The sequence below is a fragment of the Hemiscyllium ocellatum genome, chromosome 32, assembly GCF_020745735.1.
Source record: "Hemiscyllium ocellatum isolate sHemOce1 chromosome 32, sHemOce1.pat.X.cur, whole genome shotgun sequence".
NCBI lineage: Eukaryota > Metazoa > Chordata > Chondrichthyes > Orectolobiformes > Hemiscylliidae > Hemiscyllium > Hemiscyllium ocellatum.
The window spans coordinates 43391022-43415877 of NC_083432.1; the positions used below are offsets into that span (position 1 = coordinate 43391022).

General features: G+C 45.0%; 1 protein-coding gene across 4 annotated transcripts in view; it reads left to right on the plus strand.

Annotated features, from left to right (window-relative positions):
* The window catches only part of cacnb1 (calcium channel, voltage-dependent, beta 1 subunit), a 119166-nt gene that overhangs the window by 16815 nt on the left and 77495 nt on the right, over nt 1-24856 (plus strand). For 2 of the 4 annotated variants that reach the window (XM_060848820.1, XM_060848823.1), the window contains exon 1: nt 11082-11158. The exons of the other annotated variants lie outside the window; for them this stretch is intronic. In XM_060848820.1, the coding sequence (XP_060704803.1) occupies nt 11105-11158 (54 nt within the window). In that variant the 5' untranslated portion in view covers nt 11082-11104. Of the gene's footprint in view, nt 1-11081; nt 11159-24856 lie in introns of those variants that run through there. 4 annotated transcript variants of the gene reach the window in all.

The following is a 24856-nucleotide window of genomic DNA, read 5'->3' on the forward strand; positions in this document are numbered from 1 at the left end:
TTATTTGAAATCGCAAGCTTTCAGAGCGCTGCTCCTTCGTCAGGTGAACCTGCAGAAAGGGAAGCTGTCACTGTTAGTTTCTATTCGTAAGAAACAGTAAGAATCAGAGTGAGGATCACAGAGACCTATATCACAATTATGGCACCCAGCAGCAGCACATCGGCTGCATTGTTCAATCCAGCTCCAGCTGCCTGTCACTAAATTTCAAGCCATTTTCCCAACCCTATCACTGGAACATCTTGTTTGCAACCTTATGGCTTCACATACTGAGGCTGCTCGTGGAAGGTTTAACAAAGCTGTGGAGCCAATAGGTTAGCCTTTTTTTAAAAATAGTAAAGCCATTTCAGTTACAAAATGTGTGGATGCCAATCCTGTGGAAAAAAATCAAACATTGAACACTTGGGTTAACCCAAGTCCTTTCAAGAGTGACACAGAAAAATCCCTGAGCAGCCTTGGCAGAGAATAGGAGGCTGCCAACAGTTTGCACGTTCTCCCCGTGTCTGCCTGGATTTCCTCCGGGTGCTCCGGTTTACTCCCACAGTCCACAGATGTGCAGGTCAGGTGAATTGGCCATATTAAATTGCCTATAGTGTTAGGTGCATTAGTCAGAGGGAAATGGGTCTGGGTGGGTTGCTCTTCGGAGGGTCGGTGTGGACTGGTTGGACCGAAGGGCCTGTTTCCACACTGTAAGGAATCTAATCTAATCAATTCAACTCATTGTTTGGAACCAGCTCTTTGAGGAAACTACCCAGTTAGTGAATTGGAACGTTCACGAGGAGACGGGGTTTTTGTGTTTTAGGGTGAGTGTGCAAAGTCATGAGAGAAAAGCAGGAGATTAACAGTAGGTAATGATGCTCGCTTGAAGTTTGACACAATGGGCTGAATGGCCTTATTCTGCATCAAGTCAGCAGTCACATGACACCAGGTTGTCGTCAAACAAGTTCACCTGAAGAAAGAGCAGTGCTCCAAAAGCTTGTGATATCAAATAAACCTGTGGACGTAACCTGGTGTCGTCTGACTTCTGAGATAGGTAAAGACTGAGGGGACAGGGATCAGGAACAGAAATCCTTAATCTACAGTGATCCTGACCCGAACATAGTGAGCCTCCTTGAGCTCTGGACGCCAGTTATTGTTCTCTGATCTATCCCATCTTCCAGGCCCTTAGTAAAGTCAGAAGTCGCATGACACAAGGTCATAGCCCAGCAGGTTTATTTGAAATCACAAGTTTTCGGAGCGCTCCTCCTTTGTCAGGTGAACCTGATTTCACTTGAAGGAGCAGAGCCCAAAGCTTGTGATTTCAAATAAACCTGTTGGACCATAACCTTGTTGTGACTTCTGACTATATCCACCCCAGTCTAACACCAGCATCTTCACATTAGTAAAGACAACAGATTTGCTTCCCTAAAACAGTGATTCTTGTCGAGAGAATCCAATTTCAAATGGATTGGTAATCACTGACGGTTTTTCTCCCGAATTAAGAGTTACATTGTGGTTGTTAAATGACTAAATGGGTTCAAGGACCTTTGTTCATTGCTGTAGACCCCTCTGACTGTGAGGCCTCCTTGTTTATCGTGCACCCCACCTCAATTCAGAGTGGAACTTTCTGGCTCCATATATGGCCACCAAACCTTCCCACTCTACCTGGGTGTAATTCTGTTCTACATTAGCTAAAATCCTGGATCCAGACGCTATCAGGTATTCCTCTCCATTGGACCACCTATGAGCTGATATTACCCTGAACCTATACAAAGAGGAATCGCCTGTCAATACCAGATCTCGCTTTGAATCATCGTATGCCAACACCTTGGAGGAGGATAGCTGGGTTTTTTTCTTACTCCCTGAAGGCTATGGCTTGGCGAAGCCACCATTTCCAAGGCTGACCTTTTTTTTTGTAAAGGGTGATGCAAAGGTGCCAGGATGGAGGTCAGGGTTATGTATGAACTTTCTGTAAAAGTTTACCATCCCAAGGAAAAACTTAAGCTTTCTGATGTGGGAGCCAGAGCACCTTTTGCTAGCCTTCCCTTTATCGTCCAGTGGGTATAACCCAGTCTTAACTCTGCAGCCCACATAGATCACTTGGGCACCTGGAGCCGGCGTTTTCCCATCTGGGAGAAATGTCTAAGGATCATGTTCAAATTCTGCAAGTACTCCTTATTGGTCTTCCCTATTAGCCCATCATCGAGATAAATGGTAAATGTTCTCCATCACCCACTGAAAAATGATACAGGCTGACAATATCCCAAATGACAGTCTCCTACATTGGCACAAGCCCTTGTGGACTTCAACAGGCACTGCATCCACTCTAGGAGGGGAGTTGGGGTCACTGACTTTTTGGGATTGAGAAATAGAAGAAAACTGGTAGCTCAGAGAACAATTTGTCTTCTCAATTCTAGTGAGAGAGAGAGGGAGCAAGTTTATTACACAAGGCTGTGATATTGAATTTAAAAATTACTCCAGTTGCTCGTGAATTTCAAGACTTATTTTACAGCAGATATTTAATGTACCAAATATGGGAGACACCTTGCAATGCTGAGTAGGGAACTGACAGTACCTGTAATTAGAGCACAGGAGTTTCAGACCATATCTGACTCCCGAAGTCTGTTCCGGTTAAAAGCATGGCTTGAGGAAATACATTTCAATTTTACTAGAGTTCGATGCCAGGATCAGAAACTCACTTGGTTCAGGTCCGTATTAAGGCAGTGTTCACTGTTAGCTGGGCGTTGTTGGCAAATGGTATACAGATGGTAATGGCTGCAATTCTGTGCTGGAAGGACTGACTCACTGAAACAGATATGAGGCACCTGCTGTTGTAACCTGTCACACTGCCCTGCTTGGCATGATATATTCTGTGGGGAAGTTGGTGAGATGGGGCATTCAGAGTATGGTCTGTGTTGCGTCCTTCCCAGATATATACAATGTGTTAATGGGACATTACCCTCAAATGATTTGACACATTTAATTTTTCATAACAAAATAGTATTGCAATATTGTGCCGTCATTGTGGTGACTTCTGGGTTTTGAAGTTTTGGGTAAAGAGATTCTGGCAAAAGCATTTTGGAAACCATCTCCTATTATACCATTTTTCTAGCTTTTAGTATTTAACAAATGTGTGTAACAACCGTGCAATTTCTCAACCAGTATTTCTCAATGACTTGGGGCAAGGGGCTTCTGAGCACAAGGGAGATACAGAGAAATGTCTACCTTCTTGTGGGAATAAGTCCATTGCTATAAGTCTTCCTGCTTCTGAGAAAGGTAAGTTATACCCGGTGATGTTTAAGAGAATTTGGGCATGGAAGTGATTACAAAGCAGAAGTTAAATGGATACTTAATGAACTGGTGAGATGTAGTTACAATAGTGTTCCTATGATTTGTATTGGGTCCTTTAAATCTCCTTTTATACACAACTGCAACACTGAATTATACAATGTGGTCAGCTGAGGACAAAGACCAGCTGTAGATGGGTAGATAACAACATCACCATAGTCTTATTGTCGTAGGGCTGCTCTGTTTAGAGAGGGGGATAATTGGTGATGATTTAACCTGGGGGTCACCACACCTCCCAGGTGAGTTGAGAAAGAGTGTCCTTCACAGTAAATTCAGCTAGTGCAGGAATTCAACCCACACTGTTGCCCCCCCTTCACATTGCTAACCAGCCATCCAAACTAATAGGGCAAGCTTAGAAGCAATCAATTTGCACGTCGAGATTTCCAGTGGAGGGGGGGTTGGTGGTGTGTACGCTTTTGGGGGAGAACAGAACACTGGCACTGTCGTTCCATTTTCTATAGGATCGAAGAATGGAGGACTTTTCCACATGGATACGACAGCCTTTATTAGCGGGATCTCATGCCAAAAAGCATAAGAGGGAAAATGGGATTTGGAGAGGTGTAGAGTCATGCTGAATGTAAAAGGACAGTGATAAATCTGTGCCTGTGGAAAAGGAAAAATCAGTAATGCATGTGAAGAGCAAATCTAGAGGAAGTATGCTTTTTGAATAGTTGTTATGAAGTGTGGTGTTTGTGAGACAATGACTTGTCAGCAGATGTTGTAATCCATTTTAACATTAAGGTCCAACAGGTGGCAGGCAAGGGAAGTCCATGAGAGAATCATGATGCAGAGTGTCTGGCTAGTGTGGCCATTGGACATTTCTCACACTACATGCTATTTTCTAATGTCCTTGTGTTCTTAACCTGGCAGTCTTCCTCAGTCAGTAACACTCTGACATCGAAATTGAAAGGTCGCAGGTTCAGATTCACTGTGGAGACTGATCAGTGTTGAGGGAGTGATGCACACTTTTTGAACTAAAGGCTCATAGAAGACTATACGAGGTAGGAGGAAACGTAGGCCATTCAGCCCATCGAGTCCAGTCCACCATTCCATGAAATCATGGCTAATCTGATAATCCTCAACTCCTCTTTCGTTCCTTTGATTCACTTCCAAATTAAAATTCTGTTTCTCTCCGCCTCGAATATTCTTAGTGAAACAGCTTTGACAGCTCTCTGTGGTAAAGAATTCTGCAGGTTCCCTGGCTTCCCCATAAATTCTTCCTCCTCTACGTTTTTAAAAGAGTGACCCCTTACCCTGAGATGCCCTCTGCTCCTAGACTGCCTTTCAGAAGAGGGAATGACCTTTTTCACATCTACTCTTTCGACCCCACTAACCAGCTTTTATGATCCAATATGGTGTTCTCTCATTTTTTCTGAACTAATTACAAACCAGTCTCTTTGGAATCCCCCCAGAATCAACCCAGTGAGCCTTCCCCACACTGCCTCCAAAGCCAAAATACCTTCCCTTGGATAGGGGGACAAAACTGATCAGTCTTCCAGCTGTGGTCGAACTGGTGCCTTCCATAATTTTAGCAAGACTTCCATATTATTAGACAAAAGTGATTAAAGGGCACCTACCCGAAATGTCGGGTTTTTTTTTCCCCTGTTCCTCGGATGCTGCCTGACCTGCTGTGATTTTCCAACACCACTCTATTCTCTTCCATATTATTAGACTCCATTCCTGTTCAGAGAAGCCAGCATTGCATTTGCCTTCCTGGTTGCCTGCTGAACTCGAATGCTAGCTTCTTGTAATTCATGGCTGAAAATGTGTTGCTGGAAAAGCGCAGCAGGTCAGGCAGCATCCAAGGAACAGGAGAATCAACATTTCAGGCATGAGCCCTTCTTCAGGACTCCCCCCCCCCCCCCCCCCCCCCCCCCAGCGTTCCAGAAAGTGCCAAAAAAGCTACTTCAGAAAGAAGTTGTAAAATGTTTCGTACACAGCATTGCAGATGAAATGATTTAGGTGCAGTAAATTACTGCTAGGAATTATGAAGATGAAAATTATTGAATAAAAGCCAGTAGTGGGAATTGTTGAACAGTTAATTTCTGGTCAATATTGAGAAGAATCTCCTCTTTTGAGAGACTGATAAATACAACCTGCAGTAGATGCTACATTTGGACAGTATCACGTTCCATGAGAGCAGTTATTTTGTCTATGAACATACCATTAGGTCTGTACTCTGAAGCATACAATAGGAATTGTTAGCTCCAAGTTTGATTATTGTCTCTGGTTCTGTACACACTGGAATAATTTCATTCGTCACTCATCCTGAATTATTCAAATATTTGGCTTGTGTTCGGCTGATTCCATTGAGGCTATTTATTTTTAAGCTCCAGACTAAATGTAGGATTTTCTGTGAGCCACTCACACCGTGAGCTAATTGCCCGAGTTCACCAAATTACTCATGGCTGCGCTAGCAATTCCGCCTTGTCCAATGGAAAAGGTAGCTAGCAGGTCAAATGTAGAGATGTTGGGGAAAATAAGCACTACCGCAGTTAGGCAGTAGTGCTGGGGTAAAAGGAAAAAAAACAGGCGATTTAAAAAAACAAGGGATCTAATCCCGGCCCTCCTCTTAACCTGTTTGATCACACAGCATTGCCCTTTGACATGAAGGGCACTGCTTTGTCACTGGACCACTTGAGTGTTTCCTTTCTTCCTGGTGGTGGCAATTAAATGAAGATTTGTGCACTTTGTGTCTCTCACTGCGACTCGCACTCGCGCGCACACACACCATGGCTGCTGGGGAGAAAACAAGCACCACCGCAGTTAGGCAGGGGTAACGAAAAAAAAGAAGAAAAGAAAAAAAAGGTAGAGATGTGTCCACCTTTTTAAAGAGCAGTGGGGAGAGATGTGCTGGTTTTTGCTGAGCAGCTCTGTGACCCAGGGCTCCGTGCTCTATAGGCTCTGTCCCAGAACACATGCCGAGGCAAACATAGACTGTGCATGGAGCACCATCAACTCTGTAAACAACAATCTTTTTTTTGGTCTGCCCAAAACTCCTTGGCCTTCCAGAGCGAGGAGTTGACCTCGACCAAGTGTTGCAGACTGGCACGTTCCATGGTCCAGGACTATGTGTTGAGGGACGCACTAAAGCTTGAGGCAGCTGCTGCCAAGGCACAGTGGGGAAAGACCACCACCTGAGGTCTTCCTGCTGAAGTTAAATGGGGGTCCGTTCAATTATCAGACCCTCCTAGTGCCTCAAATATGTGTAAATATAGCCAGGTTCAAGGAAGAGATATATTTGGTTTGTTTGGATAGAGTCAAACTTTAGTGTTTGTTTTCCTTGACATGCAACAGAATAAAACCTGACTCTGTGTGTGTGTGTGTGTGTGTACAAAATTATTTTTCATGCATAAAGTATGTTTTTGAAATTACCAAGGAGGAGAGGTCTGTGGAATAATTGCCAAGTGAAACTGTAGTGAGTGTGGTATAAGACCTGTTCAAACTTAATGACTATGAAAGTAGGCAGCATGTTACCTGTGGAGAATATAAGGAGAAATGCCCCTTTGGAAGGAGATGCCAAAGTGTGGTAAGTGATGCCCACTTGTGTCTGTGTAATCTGCAGGATTTGGGAAGAGAGGAAACATTGCTTCCCGGAAGCTGGGAAAGTGAGATGACGTGACAGTGATCTGCATCGGGTAGATGGTCTGAGGTTTCATATCAAACGTTGTGCAGCAGGTAGACAGCATTCTCCAAAGCCATGTACAAATCTGTCAATAGTGCTGCAACCTGTCACACTGCACAAATACAGGAGAAAGTGAACACTGGCAGATGCTGGAGATCAGAGTTGAGAGTGTGGCGCTGGAATAGCACAGCCGGACAGGCAGCATCCAAGGAGCAGGAGAATTGACATTTCAGGCATAAGCCCTTCATCAGGAATGAGGCTTGTGGGGCGGGGGGGCCCTGAGAGATAAGTGGGAGTGAGGTTGTGGAGAAGATAGCTGAAATGTGATAGGTAGATGGTGATGGAGAAACTGATAGGGTGAAGTGGCAAAGATGGGAAAGGTAATGGACATGTCAGGGCATTGGTGCTGAGTTGGCAGCGAGGGGCAGGGATAATGTGGGAGGTGGGGAAATGAGGAAACTGGTGAAATCCACATTGATCCCATGTGAGTGCAGAGTCCCAAGGCAGAAAATGAGGCGTTCTTCCTCCAGGTGTCTGCTGGTAAGGGTTTGGCGATGGAGGAGGCCTAGGACCTGCATGTCCTTCATGGAGTGGGAGGGGGAGTTGAAGTATTCAGCCACGGGGCGGTAGGGTTGGTTGGTGCAGGTGTCCTAGACATGTTCTCTGAAACAATCCACAAGTAGGCGTCCTGGCTCCCCAATGTCGAGGAGACCGCATCGGGTGCAACAGATACAGTTGATGGCATTGGTGGAAGTGCAGGTAAATTTGTCGGATGTGGAAGGATCCTTTGGAGCCTTGAATGGAGGTGAGGGGGGAGATGTGGGTGCAGGCTTTGCACTTCCAGTAGGAAGGTGCCAGGAGTGGGGTGGGGGGTTGGTGCGAATTTGGCAAGGTAGATACAGAGGGAGTGGTCTCTCTGAAACACTGATAGGGTGGGAAGGAAAATATATCTAGGTGGGGGTCTGTTTGTAGGTGGGGGAAGTGGCAGAGGATGATGCGAACTATCCGGAGGTTGGTGGGGTGGAAGGTGAGGACAGGGGGCTTCTGTCCTTGTTGCGTTGGGAGGGGTGGAGATGGAGGAAGTGGAGGAGATGCACTGGAGGGCATCGTCTACCACATGGGAAGGGAAATTGTGATCTTGGAAGGAGGAGGCCATCTAGGATTTTCTAAGGTGGATTTGGTCATCCTGGCAACAGATGCGGGTGGAGGCAGAGGAATGGGAATAAGGAATGGCATTTTTACAGATGGCAGGGTGGGAGGAGGTGTAGTCTAGGTAGCTGTGGGAGTTGGTGGGCTTGTAGTAGATGTCCAGGGTTAGTCCGTCGCCAGGGCTGGAGAGGCCCAAAAAGGGAGAGGGAGGTGTCCGAAATGGTCAAGATGAATTTAAGGTAAGGTTGAGAGATTTCAATGAAGTTGATGAACTGTTCAACCTCCTCGTGGAAGCAAGAGGCCAATACAGCCATCGACGTAGTGGAGGAACGGGGGGGAGGATGGTGTCGGTGTAACTGCAGAAGATGGCTGGGGCACCCACACCAACCATCCCCACTGTCCTGTGGCTGAACACTTCAATGCCCTCTCCTACTGCAAGGACATGTAGGTCCTGGACTGCCTCCATCGCCAAACCCTTACCATCCAATGCCAGGAGGAAGAACGCCTCATATTCCTCCTTGGGATACTGCAACCACACGGGATCAAAGTAGATTTCAACAGTTTCCTCATTTTCCCCTCCCCCACATTATCCTAGTCCCAAGCCTCCAACATGGCACCATTCTCCTGACCTGTCCATCACCTTTCCCATTGTCTGCTCCTTCTCCCTCTCCCTCCTCTACCTCTCGCATTCCCAGCTACCATACCCCCCAGCCCCACCACCCCTCCCATTTATCTCTCAGGCTCCCCCACCCTAGCCCACAAGCCTCATTCCTGATAAAGGGCTTATGCCCGAAACATCAATTCTCCTGCTGAGCCGTTGCAGTCTAATGCGTATTTGGTTACTGCTGCCTGGAGACAGTAAGGGCTGCCGATGCTGGAAGCCAGAGTGAATAGATGTGGAGCTGGAGAAGTGCAGCAGCTTAGGCAGCATCCAAGGAGCAGGAAGGTCAATGTTATGGGCAGTAACCCTTCATCAGCACTGGGGAGGGGTTTCAACCAGAAACATTGACGTTCCTGCACCTTGGCCTGACCTGCTGATGCCCCAGCCTACCCTGCAAGTTGTGCAAACACCATGACAGCTCCCAGCATCTCATAATCACTTTTTTTTTCTGCTTCTAGAATAAAATTCTGTTCCAAGGGCCAAATGGCCTACTCCTCCTCCTAGCTGCTGTGCTCCTATGACAGGGAGATGGGCACATACCCAACCTACAGTTACAATCTCCATCGCTACCATGTAGGCAACAAAGGTGCATCTCACGTGAAGTGGTCTGATTATTTGAGGAAGATCTCCACAAGGTGTGAGGGGGTGGTGGCGCAACAGCAATGACTTGCATTTATGTAGCACCTTTTGAACAAAGCAAAACATCTTACAGTTCACAAAAGTCATGATCAAATCAATATTTGTCATTGACTCAAATCAGAAGATATTCTGTCAAGAAGTTTGGCCAAAGGTTGGGGCCTCAGAAGAGGCAGGGAAGTTGAGAATGTGAATTCTACAGCCTTGCATTGAGGTAAAAGTGGGTCTGTGCAGCTGACTAGTTGCTGGTCAAGCCTGTGCAAGTCTCTGCTCTGTAGCTGTCTTTGGGCAAGACAACTTCTGAAGCGATTTTGTCCATTTTAATGGTGTTAAGGCTGCTTGACCAGCACCCACCTAATCTACAACAGCTGGAAAGATGAGGGTAGCATATACACTGTACAGCACCACTTTCCCAAGGCAGTGCTAACAGGCAGTAACTTTGCTGGAGACTCCCACATTGCATTAATAAATAAATAAATACAATAAAGGGCCTTGGACTCTTCACATTCTGCAGTGAATAATGTGTGCAGTGCATCTGATATTCTGGGAGAGAGTGAGGACTGCAGGTGCTGGAGGTCAGAGTGAAGATTGTGGTGCTGGAAAAACACAGCTGGTCAGGCAGCCTTACTCCTCATGAAGAACTTATGCTCGAAATGTCGATGTCTGACCAGCTGTGCTTTTCCAATACCACGCTCTTGATATACTGTTAGCTTTGGACTGTTTGCATCTCTGTTGTGTAATGGTGTAAAACGTTGCTGTGTCATTCTGTTGAATGTGTTTGGAGAATGAGGAGTATATACTATATGCATTTAAAGTCTTGCCCATGTTCAAATGGCTAGACTGAGACCTGAACCCCCTGGTCTTTTGATTTGAGTTAATCTTGGATGCTGAACAGCACCTAGAGTCAAGGTGCCCCGGACTTCCAGCTCTTCTGCATTGCCCAGTGATTCCCTGCTCAAGCGTGAACATCAAAGGATTGATCACAAAAGACCCCACAGTCAAATAACCAATCGACCTTCAGACTGCTGGCCACTGGCAAGGATCACTTCTGTCAGGAGGAGAATAAGAGAGACAGAGAGAGAGAGAGAAAATAGAGTAGCATTTCTCCTCTTGTCTTCCCCCCCCACCCCCTGCATAGTTTCCAAACTGTGGTTCCTCCGAGCTGACCTTTCAGTTTAAGCAGGGTTAAACCAATTTCAAATGCTTGAGATGCCTCATTGTGCAGGAACTCAATGAAGAAAAACATCAAGAAGGAAAGGAATTCCTGGCTTATTTTGATGACTTCAGCATGTAATGTAACACAAGCCTTGTGTACACATGTGCATACACGTCGCACACTAGGAGACACATGTATTGATGTATCCAGGAGGAAAAAAAAAGCAGCTTGCTGTTACTATGACCAGTTGCTTGGATTCCAAGCAGCGAATCAGATTATGGGACCAGCGTCAACTGCTGTGAGCTATTTTGAACTAAAGCCCTTGAAGCGAAGCTGGATTGTCAACTGGTGCCTGCTTCTCCATGAGGCACGGCTTGCTCCCTCCTGTTCTGGAAAGTAAGGCTTTGTGGCGTGCACTTCCACTGTGTGAACTGTGTCATGTTTCCTGCCACCATCCTTCTCCATCAGAGTGAGAATTGTTTTGAGGAGGCAGAAAGTTGCAAGTGTTTTCCCGGTGGGGAGAAAGGGAGGTGGAGGCTGTGAGTGTGGAGCCATGTGTGAGCTGGATGTGGAGATGTATCTTTACGGGCTTGATGATTCTGAAGTGGTAAGTGGTTTCAAAGTGAAAATCAAATGTTAATTACTTCATCTGTTTTCCAAAGGTTCATTTGTTTTGTCTAATAATTTATTGATACATCAGTGGATCAATAAAATGTAGGTGTTGCAAGCTTTAAGGATGTCCAACGTGGATTTGTAGTACAGTTTGTTGTTTCTAGTCATTGCTCCCCATGAGGTCCTGTTGCTGCCCACTGTCATGGTTCAAAGGTCTCTGCAGGCATCCATGGGAGTTTACTTTAACTGAGATCCCATGAAGTCTTGTGAAGAGGTCTAAGTTGCTGGCATTGGATATCCAGCCTGTGGCCATTGGCCATGATGGGCCATGGCGACCTGGGGTGCCAGTGCAGTCAGACTGGAGCTCATGGGGAGAGGGCCTCACTTCACTTGAGGTCAGGACAGTGCTTGTCCTGAGGGTCCCGAACTAAACTTTGGTTTGACTCCTGTTATATTCCACTTAATATTCAGACCAAGTATGACCAACCCAATCATCACTGAGAAAGAAGTCACTAAAGCCAAAGACTGCTGAGATGAATTCAGCTTGCTCCTTCACGTTCATCACCGGTATTTTCCTGGAGGTGCCAGATTTGGACTCCCCTGCAGTTTTTGGGATAGGACCATCCAGATTGTCCTTTGCTGGTTGGCTGTACCTTGAGCTGCCCTGGCCTGAAGCTGTGAAATTCCCGTTTTAAACCTCCCCGCCTTACTCCCTGTTCTTTCTTCCATTAATGTTACTTTTAAACCTCGCTCCTTTTTTGGCCAAGCTTTTGATTGCCGGGTGTCGCAATCGATCCCTACGGCGTGGAATCAGGTCATTTGGCCCATTGAGTCCCCACCACCCCTCTGAAGAGCATCCCACCCTAACCTATCCCTGTAATCCTGCATTTTCCATAGCTAACCCATCCATCCCTGAACACGTGGGGCAATTTAGCATGGCCAATCCACCCTAAGTCACACATCTTGGGTCAGTGGGTGGAAACTGGAGCATCTGAAGGCAACCCACGCAGACATTGGGAGGATGTGTAAACTCCACACAGTTGCCCGTGGATGGATTGGAACCCCGGTCCCTGGTGCTGAGAGGCGGTAGAGCTAACCCCAGAACAACAATATTTGATTTATGGTCAGATGTATTCTGTTACAATGTACAGTCAAAAGCGTTTGTATGGTGTCACCACTCTCCAGCACCATCTTAAACACGAGGGGGAAAGAAGCAAAACATAGATTATAAAGGCCAAAAAATAAAGAAAGTGTTCAACTTTACAGTCCTTGTTGAGTACTCTGCCATGGGCGCTGGCTCTGGTGGCCAAGTGCATGTCCCTTCCCTGTGTCACTGAATCATAAGTCACCATTGTTTGGTGCCATCTTGCCTCCACCAATGCCCATGCTACAGAGTCCTCACTGGACCTTGCAAGTGCAGATGCCACTGATACCCACACCAGCTCAAACTCAACCCCGTGGCTGCCATGACTCCATTTCAGGCCCAGCTCACTGATGAAGCCACTTCTGATGCTGCCGAGTCTGGCCCAGGGCCCAAACTCATCTCTGCCACTGCTTCCATGAATCTACGCTGGGGACAGATGCAGCCACGTGTCTGCGCTGGGCTCTCGTGCCATCGTTGCCGCTGTGGTAAGAAAATGAACAAATAGAAAAGTGGACTCAGCAGATGAGACCTGGACTCAAAAGACCTACTACACCACCATCTCACTGGAACTATGTCTTTTTGTGTCAAACTTTTGTCCTGCAAAGAATGCTGGAATGATTTACCATGTTAAAGGTGCAATATAGATGGGTGATGTTCTTTTTAATGCCATTCCTACTTTGTATAATAACTAACTCTCTGACCCCATTGTTTCTCCAGTGAACGTGCTATGGCATCTTCGCAATCTCAAAGAGCAAGGGAGTGAGTTCTCCCTCGTGTCTTGGCTAATATTTGTCCCTCAGCCAGCATTACTGAGAAACACAAGATGTGGCCATTGCTGTTTGTGGGATCTTACTCTGCACAATTTGACAGTTGTATTTCTGACATTACTGTAGTGGCAACCTCTAAAAGCATTTATTGACTATAATGCTCTTTGGGATGTTCTGATAGATTCCCTACAGCGTGGAAGCAGGCCCTTCAGCCCAACCAGTCCACACTGACCCTCTGAAGAGTAACCCACCCAGACCCATTTCTCTTTGACTAATGCACCTAACACTATGGACAATTTAGCATGGCCAATCCACCTGACTGCACATCTTTGGCTTGTGAGAGGAAACCGGAGCACCCGGAGGAAACCTACGCAGACACGGGGAGAACGTGCAAACTCCACACAGACAGTCGCCCAAGGCTGGAATCAAACCTGGGACCCTGGTGCTGTGAGGCAGCAGTGCTAACCACTGAGCCACCTATTATGTTCTGAGATCGTAAAAATGCGATATATAATACAAGGTGTAGAGATGCTGGTGTTGGATTGGGGTGAACAAAATTAAAAATCACACAACACTAGGTTATAGTCCAATAGGTTTATTTGGAAGTACTAGCTTTCAGAGTGCTGCTCCTTCATCAGGTAGCTAGTGGGACAGTATCATAGGACCCAGAATTTAAAGCAAAAGATTACAGTGTTATGCAACTGAAATGGATATTGAACAAACCTAGATTTTCGTTAAGTCTTTCATCTTTTTAGAATGGGTTGCAGGTTTTGGTTCATGTTTTACATAATAATGAATGGAAACTTGCAACCCTTTTAAAAAGATGAAAGATGTAACGATAATCTAGGTTTGTTCAGTATATCATATCAGCTACATGCCTGATACTATGATGTTTTGCTATAGATTCTGTGTCTTTTAATCCTGCTCCCCAGCTACCTAACAAAGGAGCAGGGCTCTGAAAGCTGGTGCTTCCAAATAAGCTTGCTGGACTATAACCTAGTGTTGTGAGATTTTTAACTACTTAAATACAAAAATGACAGATTTAGAACTCTCACATACTAACAAGTCTCCTCTGCCATTCAATAAAGTCATGGCTGATCTGGTTTTTAACCTCATCTCTACATTCCTGCATATCCCTGATTTTTAATCATTCATCCCCTTTTTAATCAAGAATCTATTTCTGCCTTTAAATATTTAAAGATTCTGTTTGCATCTACTGCCTTGAAAGACACCAATACTCTTGGAAAAAATGGCCCTCATCTATGTTTTAAAAATATATCCTCTTTATTTTTAAAACTGGCCACTTCACTCCAGGTGTACAAAAGATGAAAGAGAAAGTTCCATACAGACAGGGTAAGCTGGGGGAAGTGGACTTGATTCTTTCCTTGTCTCAAGGTTGACACTAGGATAAAGGGATATGTGGATAAATTTATCTTTTAAAGTTATGTCTGATGTCTCATTGGTTAGCACTGGTGCTTCATAGTGACAGGGACCCGGTTCGATTCCAGCCTCGGGCGACTGTCTGTGTGGAGTTTGCACATTCTCTCAGTGTCTGGGTGGGTTTCCTCCCACAGTCCAAACCTGTGCAGGTTAGGTGAATTGTCCGTGCTAAATTGCCCATCGTGTTCTAGGATGTGTAGGTTAGGGGAATGGGTCTGGGTGGGTTACCCTTCAGAGGGGCAGTGTTGGGCCAAATGGCCTGTTTCCACACTGTAGGGATTCTATGAAAAGTCTATGAAGATGTACGCTCACCATCCCAACTTAGAAATGTATCACTGGACCTGAAGTGTTGCTGGGTCAAAATTCTGTATCCCCCTCCCTAACAGCATCATTGGTCTACCTACAGTATGTAATCTGCAGTGGTTCAAGAAGGCAGCTCACCACCACCATCTAAGGACAGGCAATAAATGTTAGCCCAGGCAGTGACTCCTACATCCTATGAATATTTACAAACTTCTGTGAGCAACCAGGGAGTGAGATTTTACTTCCAGTGAACAATTTAGCTTATTGGTCTTAAAATGTAGCAAGATAAAGGGAAAGCTGTTTGACCTGATGGGACAGTTGGTATTCAAAGCGTGGCCTGGAATATGCCTGTTCGGAGTTGCCAATCCTGCCCTAGAGAGAAATGTTCTTCATAGCTGCTGCTCAGTCATTGGCTGCCAAATATAGTGACATATTCAAAGTATGTTGCATGACTGCAGTTTAGCCTCACACCAGGCTGGATAAAGGAAGAACCTTAATGTGATGGTGGGTGACAGGCTGTTCTGGTATTTAACCCTCTGACCCATTGGGTAGAGGACTAGTCAACAGCCAGTTAACCGCCAGACTGCCTTTGAACCATTTTAAAGTTCTCCAGCTGTCTCTTTATTCTCCCATCCCCAACTCCCTGGACATAAATAGAGGCAGACAAAGGGAGAAATAGCAACATTAAACTGAGTCATCCCATGCAATGGCTTGATGGATAAATCTCTGTGACAGAAATAAGTGTTTCTTTCAAACACAGGACGTGGGCTTGCCCAGTATTTATTGTCAGACCTAAATTGACCTTGAAGGGGCTGAGTCACAGCCTTAAATGCAACTGAGTGACTTGCCTAGACAGCAGTGGGGAGTCAACCGCACATTCACTTGTAGAGCTGACCATGTAAGGTGGGCAGATTTCCTTCCCCAAAAGACATGAGTGAATCAGAATGTGTTTTTTCATCCCTCTGGTAGTGTGGTGCCGCGTTGTTTGAAAGATATGAATGCATTAAAGAGAGCGCAAAAGTAAATTACCAGAATGGTTCCAAGGATGGAAAATCTCCAATTATGAGATTAGTTAAAAGAAATTGGGATGGTTATTGGAGAGAAGATGGTTGAGAGGAGACTCAATATACTTCAAAATCCTGAGTGGGCTGGATAGATCAGAAGTTCCCACTCCTGGTAAAAGAACAGGAACGAGAGGGACATCAATTAGAAGTAATATATAAAAGAAGCAAGGGTGAGGTGGGAAATGGTTTGATTTCCCTTACTGAGTAGTTCGGGTACGGAATGCGCTACCTGGAAATGTAGTCCAGGCAGGTTCAACTGAGGCATTCCAGAGAGTGTTGGATGATTAATTGGATTAAATAGAGTCCAAGGTTATAGGAGGGGGTGTGGAAAAGCAAGAAATTGGGCACCAGATTATCATGGTTGCTTGTGTCAGTGCAGGAATGATGGACCAAATGGCCTGCTTCTGCATTGGAACACTTGTCCAATGATTTTTCACATCATCCAGATTTCACTTAGTTCGGCACAAACTCTCCAGATGTCATGATGGGGTGTGAGTTTATGACATTAGATCATCAGCTAAGCACTGCACGGAGCAGTGAGCAATTGCAGCCCCAAAATCCCCGGGAAATCTCAACTCAAGCAGTCAGTCAGAGAAAACACACCTTCCATAAGCATCCCACTTGGACTGGGAGTTGAACCTCGAACTTCTAGCTCGGAGGCAGCAGGGAGGTTATTCACTGTGACACAGAACCCTGAGCTTGGATATATTACTGTGCAGTAAATCTTTGTGCAGTCCTTCTACTTCACCTGATATGAAAAGCAATTGGACAGTAACTGGCCATAAAGCTTTTAGGAGCGGCGTTTACTGCAAATACAAATGATCAATAGCAGTAACCATGTAACAAAATGTATTACTTCTGTGCGTAAACTTCAATTAGTGATTGTACCATAAAGCATGGAGTGAGTCTTACTCTTTATGGCATTTTTTTCAAACTGGTTTCAATTTCAGGAGATGAGCACAACAAAAGAAATGGCTTGTATAAACTAAATTAATATATTTTAGTGACGACAGTATGGGAGTTTGTGCGTAGATCAATTCTACTCACAGAGTAATTGCCACTTAAAGCAACATTAGTGGATAGTGAATGATATCAGTACTTCAGAAATCTTGTAATATTGTACGTGCAGAACTTTACCAACAAATATACCTTTTCGTTCTTTTCTCTTTCTTTCCTTTATTTGTCTTTTTGAGCGTAGTGGGTATTAGACAGTCAAAACAGATGCTAATTCCTTTTGCATAACTACTTTTTCCTGGGTTAAGGGCTTTGTACAAAGATAAAAGGAGGTCCTCCCTTTGTGGTTTGTTGGGTAAATAATGACATGATGTGGGGCCAACACGCTGAGATCTGAAAATTTTGTGTTCCGGGTGAACTGAGGTCCACCTTGTTTTGAAAAGGAGATTTCCCCAGTTTCACTTGCCCATTGAGAAGCTTCACTTCATGGGATACCTTGGGGAATTCACCTGCTCCATGCACTATTTATCAATGCTGACTTCTCACAATCTGAGACCACGTTTCCAACATGCAGCTGTTTTTATAACCGACCTGTTCAGAGATATTACAACCTCCCTCAGCAACAAGTGGGACTTGAAAATAAGACTCCTGGACCTATTTGATTTGATTTGATTTATTGGAATCGCACGTACCTAAGGACAGTGAAAAGTTCTGTTTTGCGAGCAGACCAAAGCAAAGAAGGACATACAGATTATTAGACTCAGCAAGGCATACAAGGTTATGGCTACATAGGAGATGCAAGTTCAACGTAATGTTAAGTTAGAGAGGTCTATTCATCAGTCAAATGACAGGGAAGAAGCTGTTCTTGAACATGTTGGTACGTGTGTTCAAGTTTCTGTATCATCTGCCTGATGGAAGAGGTTGTAGGAGAGCATTCCCGGGGTGGGAGGGGTCTTTGATGATGTTGGCAGCCTTTCCAAGGTGGCGAACTATGTAAATGGAGTCCATGGATGACAGGTTGGCTTCTGTGATGGCCTGGGCTGTGCACACCACCTTCTGTAGTTTCTTACGGTCCTGGGCAGGGCAGTTGCCATACTAGGACGTTATGTACCCTTCCAGTGACAGTTAATCAGATCTGCGTCATCATGTGATGAAGAATCGTGGATCTCAGAACATTAACTCTGTTTTCTCTTCATGGATGCTGCCAGACCTGAGCTTTTCCAGCAGTTTCTCTTTTTGTTTTTGACTTTCTATGTGTGTTGCATATGGACAATGTGCAGGAATCACCTCAACTCCCGAGAGAAATATCATCAGTTCCAGTATCCATGACTTGTGTTGGGCCAACATCCCCAGTAATGAGTCGCTGTGTTGGTTGGACTGTATAAAAGGTTTGACACATGTCATAATACTGGTTCCTTTTACAGGGTTACTATGCTCCAGAGTTTATTTTCCAGAGTGGGGCTAAGTGGTCAGGCTCCAACTAGATTGGGTTTGAAAGTTTTATTGGGGCCCTTTGTTTACCCCTAATAGATAATGCTTCAGGCCAAAAGCTTTCAATTCTTTAACAAAAATGGTATAGTGAAGGGGGAATGGCCAGCTAGCTGCATAGATTAGAGTTTTTTTTATTCAGTTCAGACATTTTAGTCTGTTCAGATGCAGTAGGGGATGTGTCAAACAGACTGCTGACATCTCTCTCTAACATTAAGCCTGTAAGCTCTAGTTTGTTTCATTTTCACTGTTATGTGTGTGTGTGTCTGTCTGTATACTCTTGAAAGTATTTTCGGAACAGCATCATTAAGTCGGATTTGGATAGGATAAGTTATCTGGTATTCTGTTTTCTGTTCTTTGTGTTTCATTCCATAATTTTGTAAATAAATTTTGTTTGTTTAAAACTTGGCAGTCAAACCAGCTAATTTACTCTGGGAATATCCACTATAAACTTAGCTAAAACAAATAACAAAATTCCGGTCTGGGCTACCTGCTTTAAAAATGTTTTGAGGCGTCTCGCCTAGTCCATAACACACACAGCTTCCAAAATAAGCTTCTCTGCTCTGAGCTTTGTCACATCACAGTGAGCAGTTAGCAGGAGGTCAGAGGAAATACAATGGTATCCTGAAACCTGCCTGAGAAACTGCACCATTCACACCCACTGGTGGGAATCTCTCGTCCAAGTCCAAACTGCAGAAGAGCAATTACAAAGGAGCCAACTGTAACGAGCATCTCCCACAAAAACTCAAGCATCCCCCCTCTCCCCCTCCCCACCCATTCCTTCCCAAATTACCCGGGGTAGGGTGTGTGGATCCAACAAGAGACGCTTCAGGAGCCACAACTGTAAGGTGGATGTCCTCCTCCGTTTCAGACTGCCTAAGAATATAAAACAAGCAACAAGTGCACGCACAGGAAGCCCCCACAAGCAACGACATGGTAACGACCAGGTTTCCTTTGTTAAGGGAACAAAAACAGAAATCGCTGCAGAAACTTAGCAGATCCAGTAGTATCAGTAGGAAGAAAGCAGAGTTAACATTTTGAGTCCGGTGTCTATTTGTCAGTATTGGAGAGAAAACTAAAGGAGCAATAGAGAATAAGAAGAGACGTTAGAACAGAAGTCCTTTCAGAGAGTGCAGCAGTACATTTTCTCTGGTGGTAGCCTTTGGCCCAGACTCAGTGTCAACTCTGCTTTCTTCCAACAGATGCTGCCTGACCTGCTGACTTTCTCCAGTGATTTTTGTTTTTGTTTCCAATCTCTCCGCATCTGTGCTTAAGAGCATAAATTGCTGCCAAGGACACCAGGGATAACATCCCCATTCTCAATGAAGATGGTGCCACATGATGGTGCCATTTTGGGTCAAGCTGAGAGAGAGTATGTGGGGCTTTGGTTTAAAGAGAGTACCGCCAGCAATGCAACACTCCCTCTGTACTGCTCAGGACTTCAACCTGAGGAGATAGTTGTGTTCAAGTTTGACCTGTTGCACTCAGACCCAACAGCTTCTGGTTAAGGTGAAATGAAACAACCACCAATGAGTATCGTCTTAATGCTTTCAATTAAAAGATAGATGATAATGAAAAGCTGTTTCCCATAGCTGATTGTACAACAAGGAGGGGGTTATTGACTTAAACTCTTGGATAGAAAGTACTGGGAGTACGTGTGGCAGGTTATTTTTGTGCGGAGAATGATAATGATCTGGAACCCACTGCCCATGACATTGGTGGAAGTGGAGACGATCAATAATTCCAAAAGGAAATTGATGAGACTTCCTGAGATGAATAAACTTGCAGGGCTTCTGAGGCGCAGAGGCATTAGGGGTTGGCACAGTGGCTCAGTGGTTAGCACTGCTGCCTCACAGTGCCAGAGACCTGGGTTCAGTTCTGCCCTCGGGCGACTGTCTTTGTTGTTTGCACATTCTCCCTGTGTCTGCATGGGTTTCCTCCCATGGTCCAAACATGTGTAGGTCAGGTGAATTGGCCATGCTAAATTGCCCGTAGTGTTCAGGGCTGTGCAGGTTAGGTGGATGACCTATGGGAAATGTAGGGTTATAGGGGTGGGGTGAGTTTCGTCAGGATGCTTTTGGAGGGGTGGTGTGGGCTGAATGGCCTGTTTCTCTACACTGGAGAGACTCTATTCTGTGACCCTGAGGGAATTGGGACTGAGTGTGTTGATCTAAAGTAAACCTGCATGGACTCGATGAGCTGAACGTTATCTGCCTGCACTGTAATGACACGGAGACAATGACAACCCAAAAGGACATTAATCGTGTCGAGAGGAGCAGCTGTTTGTTGACAGACCCTGCTGGGGAGTCGCTGGCAATTCAGCAGCAGAGGTAATAAACGTCACTGCAGCTGATTGAAATCTATTTGCAAGATATAAATTTGGATCCCTGAGAAAAATTTATGGCCCAGTCTTGTCTTGTCGTCACATTCGGTCAAATATCCAAACAAAGATCCTGACGGAGATCCAGATCTTGCCTCTCTTGCCTCAACGAGGTGGTTCGCAGTCTACATCTGAAGGAATTGAATAACAGCTTTGCTTTGAGCTCGTACAGTCACCATTCTGCACCCCTGGCTTCTACAGTTTCAGAAAGGATGAACAGACTGGGACGAGGGGTGTCCTAAACAAGGTCGGTAAAGTGAAGGTTTGATCTGAAGGTAAGTCGTCACATCATTGCTAGAGAGGTGCACTTCAAAAACAGGGAGTTTCTGCTGCAGCTGTATAGGGTGCTGGTGAGGCCAATCCCAGAGTTTGTCCCCTTACTTGAGAAAGGACGTACTGGCACTGGCGGGCGTGCAGAGGAGGCTCACTAGGTTCGATTCCAGGGTTGGGGGGATTGGTTTATTAGGAGAGACTGAGTAGATTGGGATTAAACTCATTGGAATTTTGAAGAACGTGGGGGAATCTTATAGACTCTAATTTTTGTACATTCACTGCATTTTACTTCCTGCCCCAAATTATCTTCAACAAAAACAATAAAAGAAATTGCTGGAAAAGCTTAGTAGGTCTGACTGTATCTGTGGAGAGAAATCAGAGTTAACGCTTAGGGTCCAGTGACCCTTTCTCGAATTATCTTCATCTTCTCATTTAGTATACTTTGACTTCCAGAAACACTTTCGCTCTACTTTTCATTGCTTGAGTTTGTTTCCAAATCCCTGTGACTGAATCGCAGGCAGTGATCCCAACCCGGCAGGATTATTCCAGAATTTGCAAGAACTCAAGACTAATCCTCAGCGAGCAATAATGGGTGACAAAACATTACAGCAATTCCCTCCACAATTGAGAGTTTTATTATACACAGTTGCTCCTCAGTTGTGATGAAGAAACTGGGAGTTAATGGTTTTTTGATTATGAGAGAGCATGGACCCTGAAGAGTCGACCAATCAGTTGGTCTTTGGCTCCTTAGAACAGAGTTGATGCAAGTTGAGGAAAAATAACAATGACCAAGGGACATTGTGTGGGTAAAACTCCTGCCTCTGATCCAGATATTTAAGGTTCAAATCCCTCCCCAAGACTGATGCGTTCAGAATGCTACCTGGCAACTTGAGTAGCAACCTTCTGACACACTCTGGCAGTGGGAGCAGGGGAGATTTCTGCTTAACCATGTGATGAAAAGAAAGTTGGAATCCCCACTATTGCTTGCCATCTCTCCAGGCTACAATGTGTATGTAACCTTGAAGCAACTTGTATTCCGCACGTCATCTGTAACACAGCACCAACAGTGGCCCTCTCAATTCATTAATGTAAACCCCAGCAGAGACCCGAGGATGCATCTGGATCCTTGCTCCCCTATGCTGGATGGATATAGACAATTCATTTATTTAACAGGCTGTGTGAGGAAGTGAAGAATTCTGATTTGACTGGTGGGGGGTTTGTTTCAATGTTGAACAATAGGGAAGAAATAGACCAAAGAACAAAGAAATTTACAGCCCAGGAATAGGCCCTTCGGCCCTCCAGGCCTGAGCCAATCCAAATGTACTATCTAAACCTGTCGCCCAATTCCTCAGCATTTGTATCCCTCTGCTCCCCACCCACTCATGCATCTGTCCAGACGCATCTTAAATGAATCTACTGTGCCTGCCTCTACCACCTCTGCTGGCAACACGTTCCAAACGCCCACCATCTTAGCGATTTGTCTGAAGTGACTTTGAACTTTTTTTTTCCCTGAGAACTGAAACAGTCTGAGTAATTTTTCAATTGCTTTGCTCATTGTGGATGCTTGATGGAATCAACAGGCTATGCCACACAACAATGAATTGCATTTATAATGTACCATGGGAGCACCGTTAAACAGAATTTGACACTGCTCTATATCTCAGTGGTGCTGCTGGGTTTGTGGTGATTGTAATAAATCACAATTTCTGGGATTTCAGTGTTTGTAATTATGTTTTATTGGCTGGTTTTATTTACAAGTAGCGACTGGTCTGTCATCAGCTGAAGAAGACAGCCATATAAACATAAATGCCGCAGATATGTTAAGAATCATACAGTGAAGTAGCTGACCATTCAGCCTGTTGTGGCTCTGCCAGCCCTTTTGAGTGAGCTGTCTGATCAGCCTTCCACACCTGCTGTTGCCCCTTAGTTAAATAAATGTAAATGTTAAAATTGTTTTTATATCTCGAGCATGGAACGGCTTCCCCGCCTGGCTGAGGGTAGCCATTCTGTGTTTGTGCTCAGCTTCAGTCAGGACTCGGTTTGTTGCTGATACTCTCCAAAGACTGATGGGCCTATTTGATGATTTTGAAATGATAATGGAGGTAAATTTGGAAACTGGGCAGGAAGGAAACCAATTCATGATCTGATCCGTTAGAAAGCTGCAGAGAAAAGATGCTTGACGTCTGAAGATTTGCATGTGCAACATAAAAGAATTCTCTTAGAATAGAGTTGCTGTCTTAACTCCTCCCTAGTTTTGCTGCGAGTGTACAATTTAGGGGAATTAATAATGCATGGATCAATAAAGAACATCCTAAGTGAATTTATTGAAGGCCACCATTAATGAATGTGTTTGGAGACCGAAGCTATCTAGATAAAGAGTCATGATTTGGAGATGCCGGTGTCGGACTGGGGTGTACACAGTTAAAAATCACACAACACCAGGTTATAGTCCAACAGGTTTAATTGGAAGCACTAGCTTTCAGAGCGACGCAATCACCTGATGAAGGAGCAGCGCTCCGAAAGCTAGTGCTTCCAATTAAACCTGTTGGACTATAATCTGGTGTTGTGTGATTTTTAACTGGATAAAGAGCTCATCGGTGTGGATTTTCTGAAGAATGTCTCATAGGGAACAGAAAGGAATGGAGTTTTGTGTTGGCTTTCATGGCATGTTTGAAAGGGTTAATATTGAGTGCCTGAAGCACTGTTGTTGATATGGGGCTCTACTCTTTGGAATTTGAAAGAATGAGGGGGGGAATCTCTCTCGAAATATGTCAAATTCTGAAGGGATTAGGTACAGGAGAAGCAGGGAGGTTGTTTCCACTGGTGGGTGAAACTAGCACTTAGGGGCATAGCCTCAAAATAAGTGGGGGAAGGGAGCAGATTTAGGACTGAGTTGACTGAGCTTCTTCATGCAGAGGGTTGTGAATCTGTGGAATTCCCTGCCCAGGGAAGCAGTTGAGCCGACCTTGTTGGATGTTTTTACGGCAATGCTAGATCGACTTTCGAACAAAGGAATGAAGGATTATGGTGAGTGGGTGGGTAAGTGGAGCTGAATCCACAAAAAGATCAGCCATGATCTTATTGAATGACAGAGCAGGCTGAAGGGGCCAAATGGCCTCCTCCTGCTCCTAGTTGTTATGTCTTAGATCCTACAGATCTGTATAAAATCTCCCATCCACATCCTCCTCATTGACTCTGACTCTATCGTCTATCATATCAGTAAAAAATCACATGACACCAGGTTATAGTCCAACATACTAGCCACCTGATGAAGGAGCGTCGCTCCGAAAGCTAGTGCTTCCAATTAAACCTGTTGGACTATAACCTGGTGTTGTGTGATTTTTAACTTTGTCCACCCCAGTCCAAGAGGAGAAAGTGAGGACTGCAGATGCTGGAGATCAGAGCTGAAAATGTGTTGCTGGAAAAGCGCAGCAGGTCAGGCAGCATCCAAAGAGCAGGAGAACCGACGTTTCGGGCATGAGCCCTTCTTCAGGATTCCTGAAGAAGGGCTCATGCCTGAAACGTCGATTCTCCTCTTTGGATGCTGCCTGACCTGCTGCGCTTTTCCAGCAACACATTTTCAGCCACCCCAGTCCAACACTGGCACCTCCACATCATACCATATCGGTGTAAGTTGTAGCTAGTAGTGATCATGCAGTAAACCACAGAGTCATGGAATCATTATCCTGTTGAAGACAAGAGCCTCCTTTTTAGATGATGGAGTGGTTTTCCTTTGTCCCACCAGACCAGGGGAACCCTGCAGATACTGAGCCTCAAAGCAGACAGTAAGAGAAACCTACCTCCTGGTGAACAGTAGTGGGGGCAGCCTTGTACATCACGATGATCCAGGGTTCAGACTGCACATGTAACAGTGCCCAGT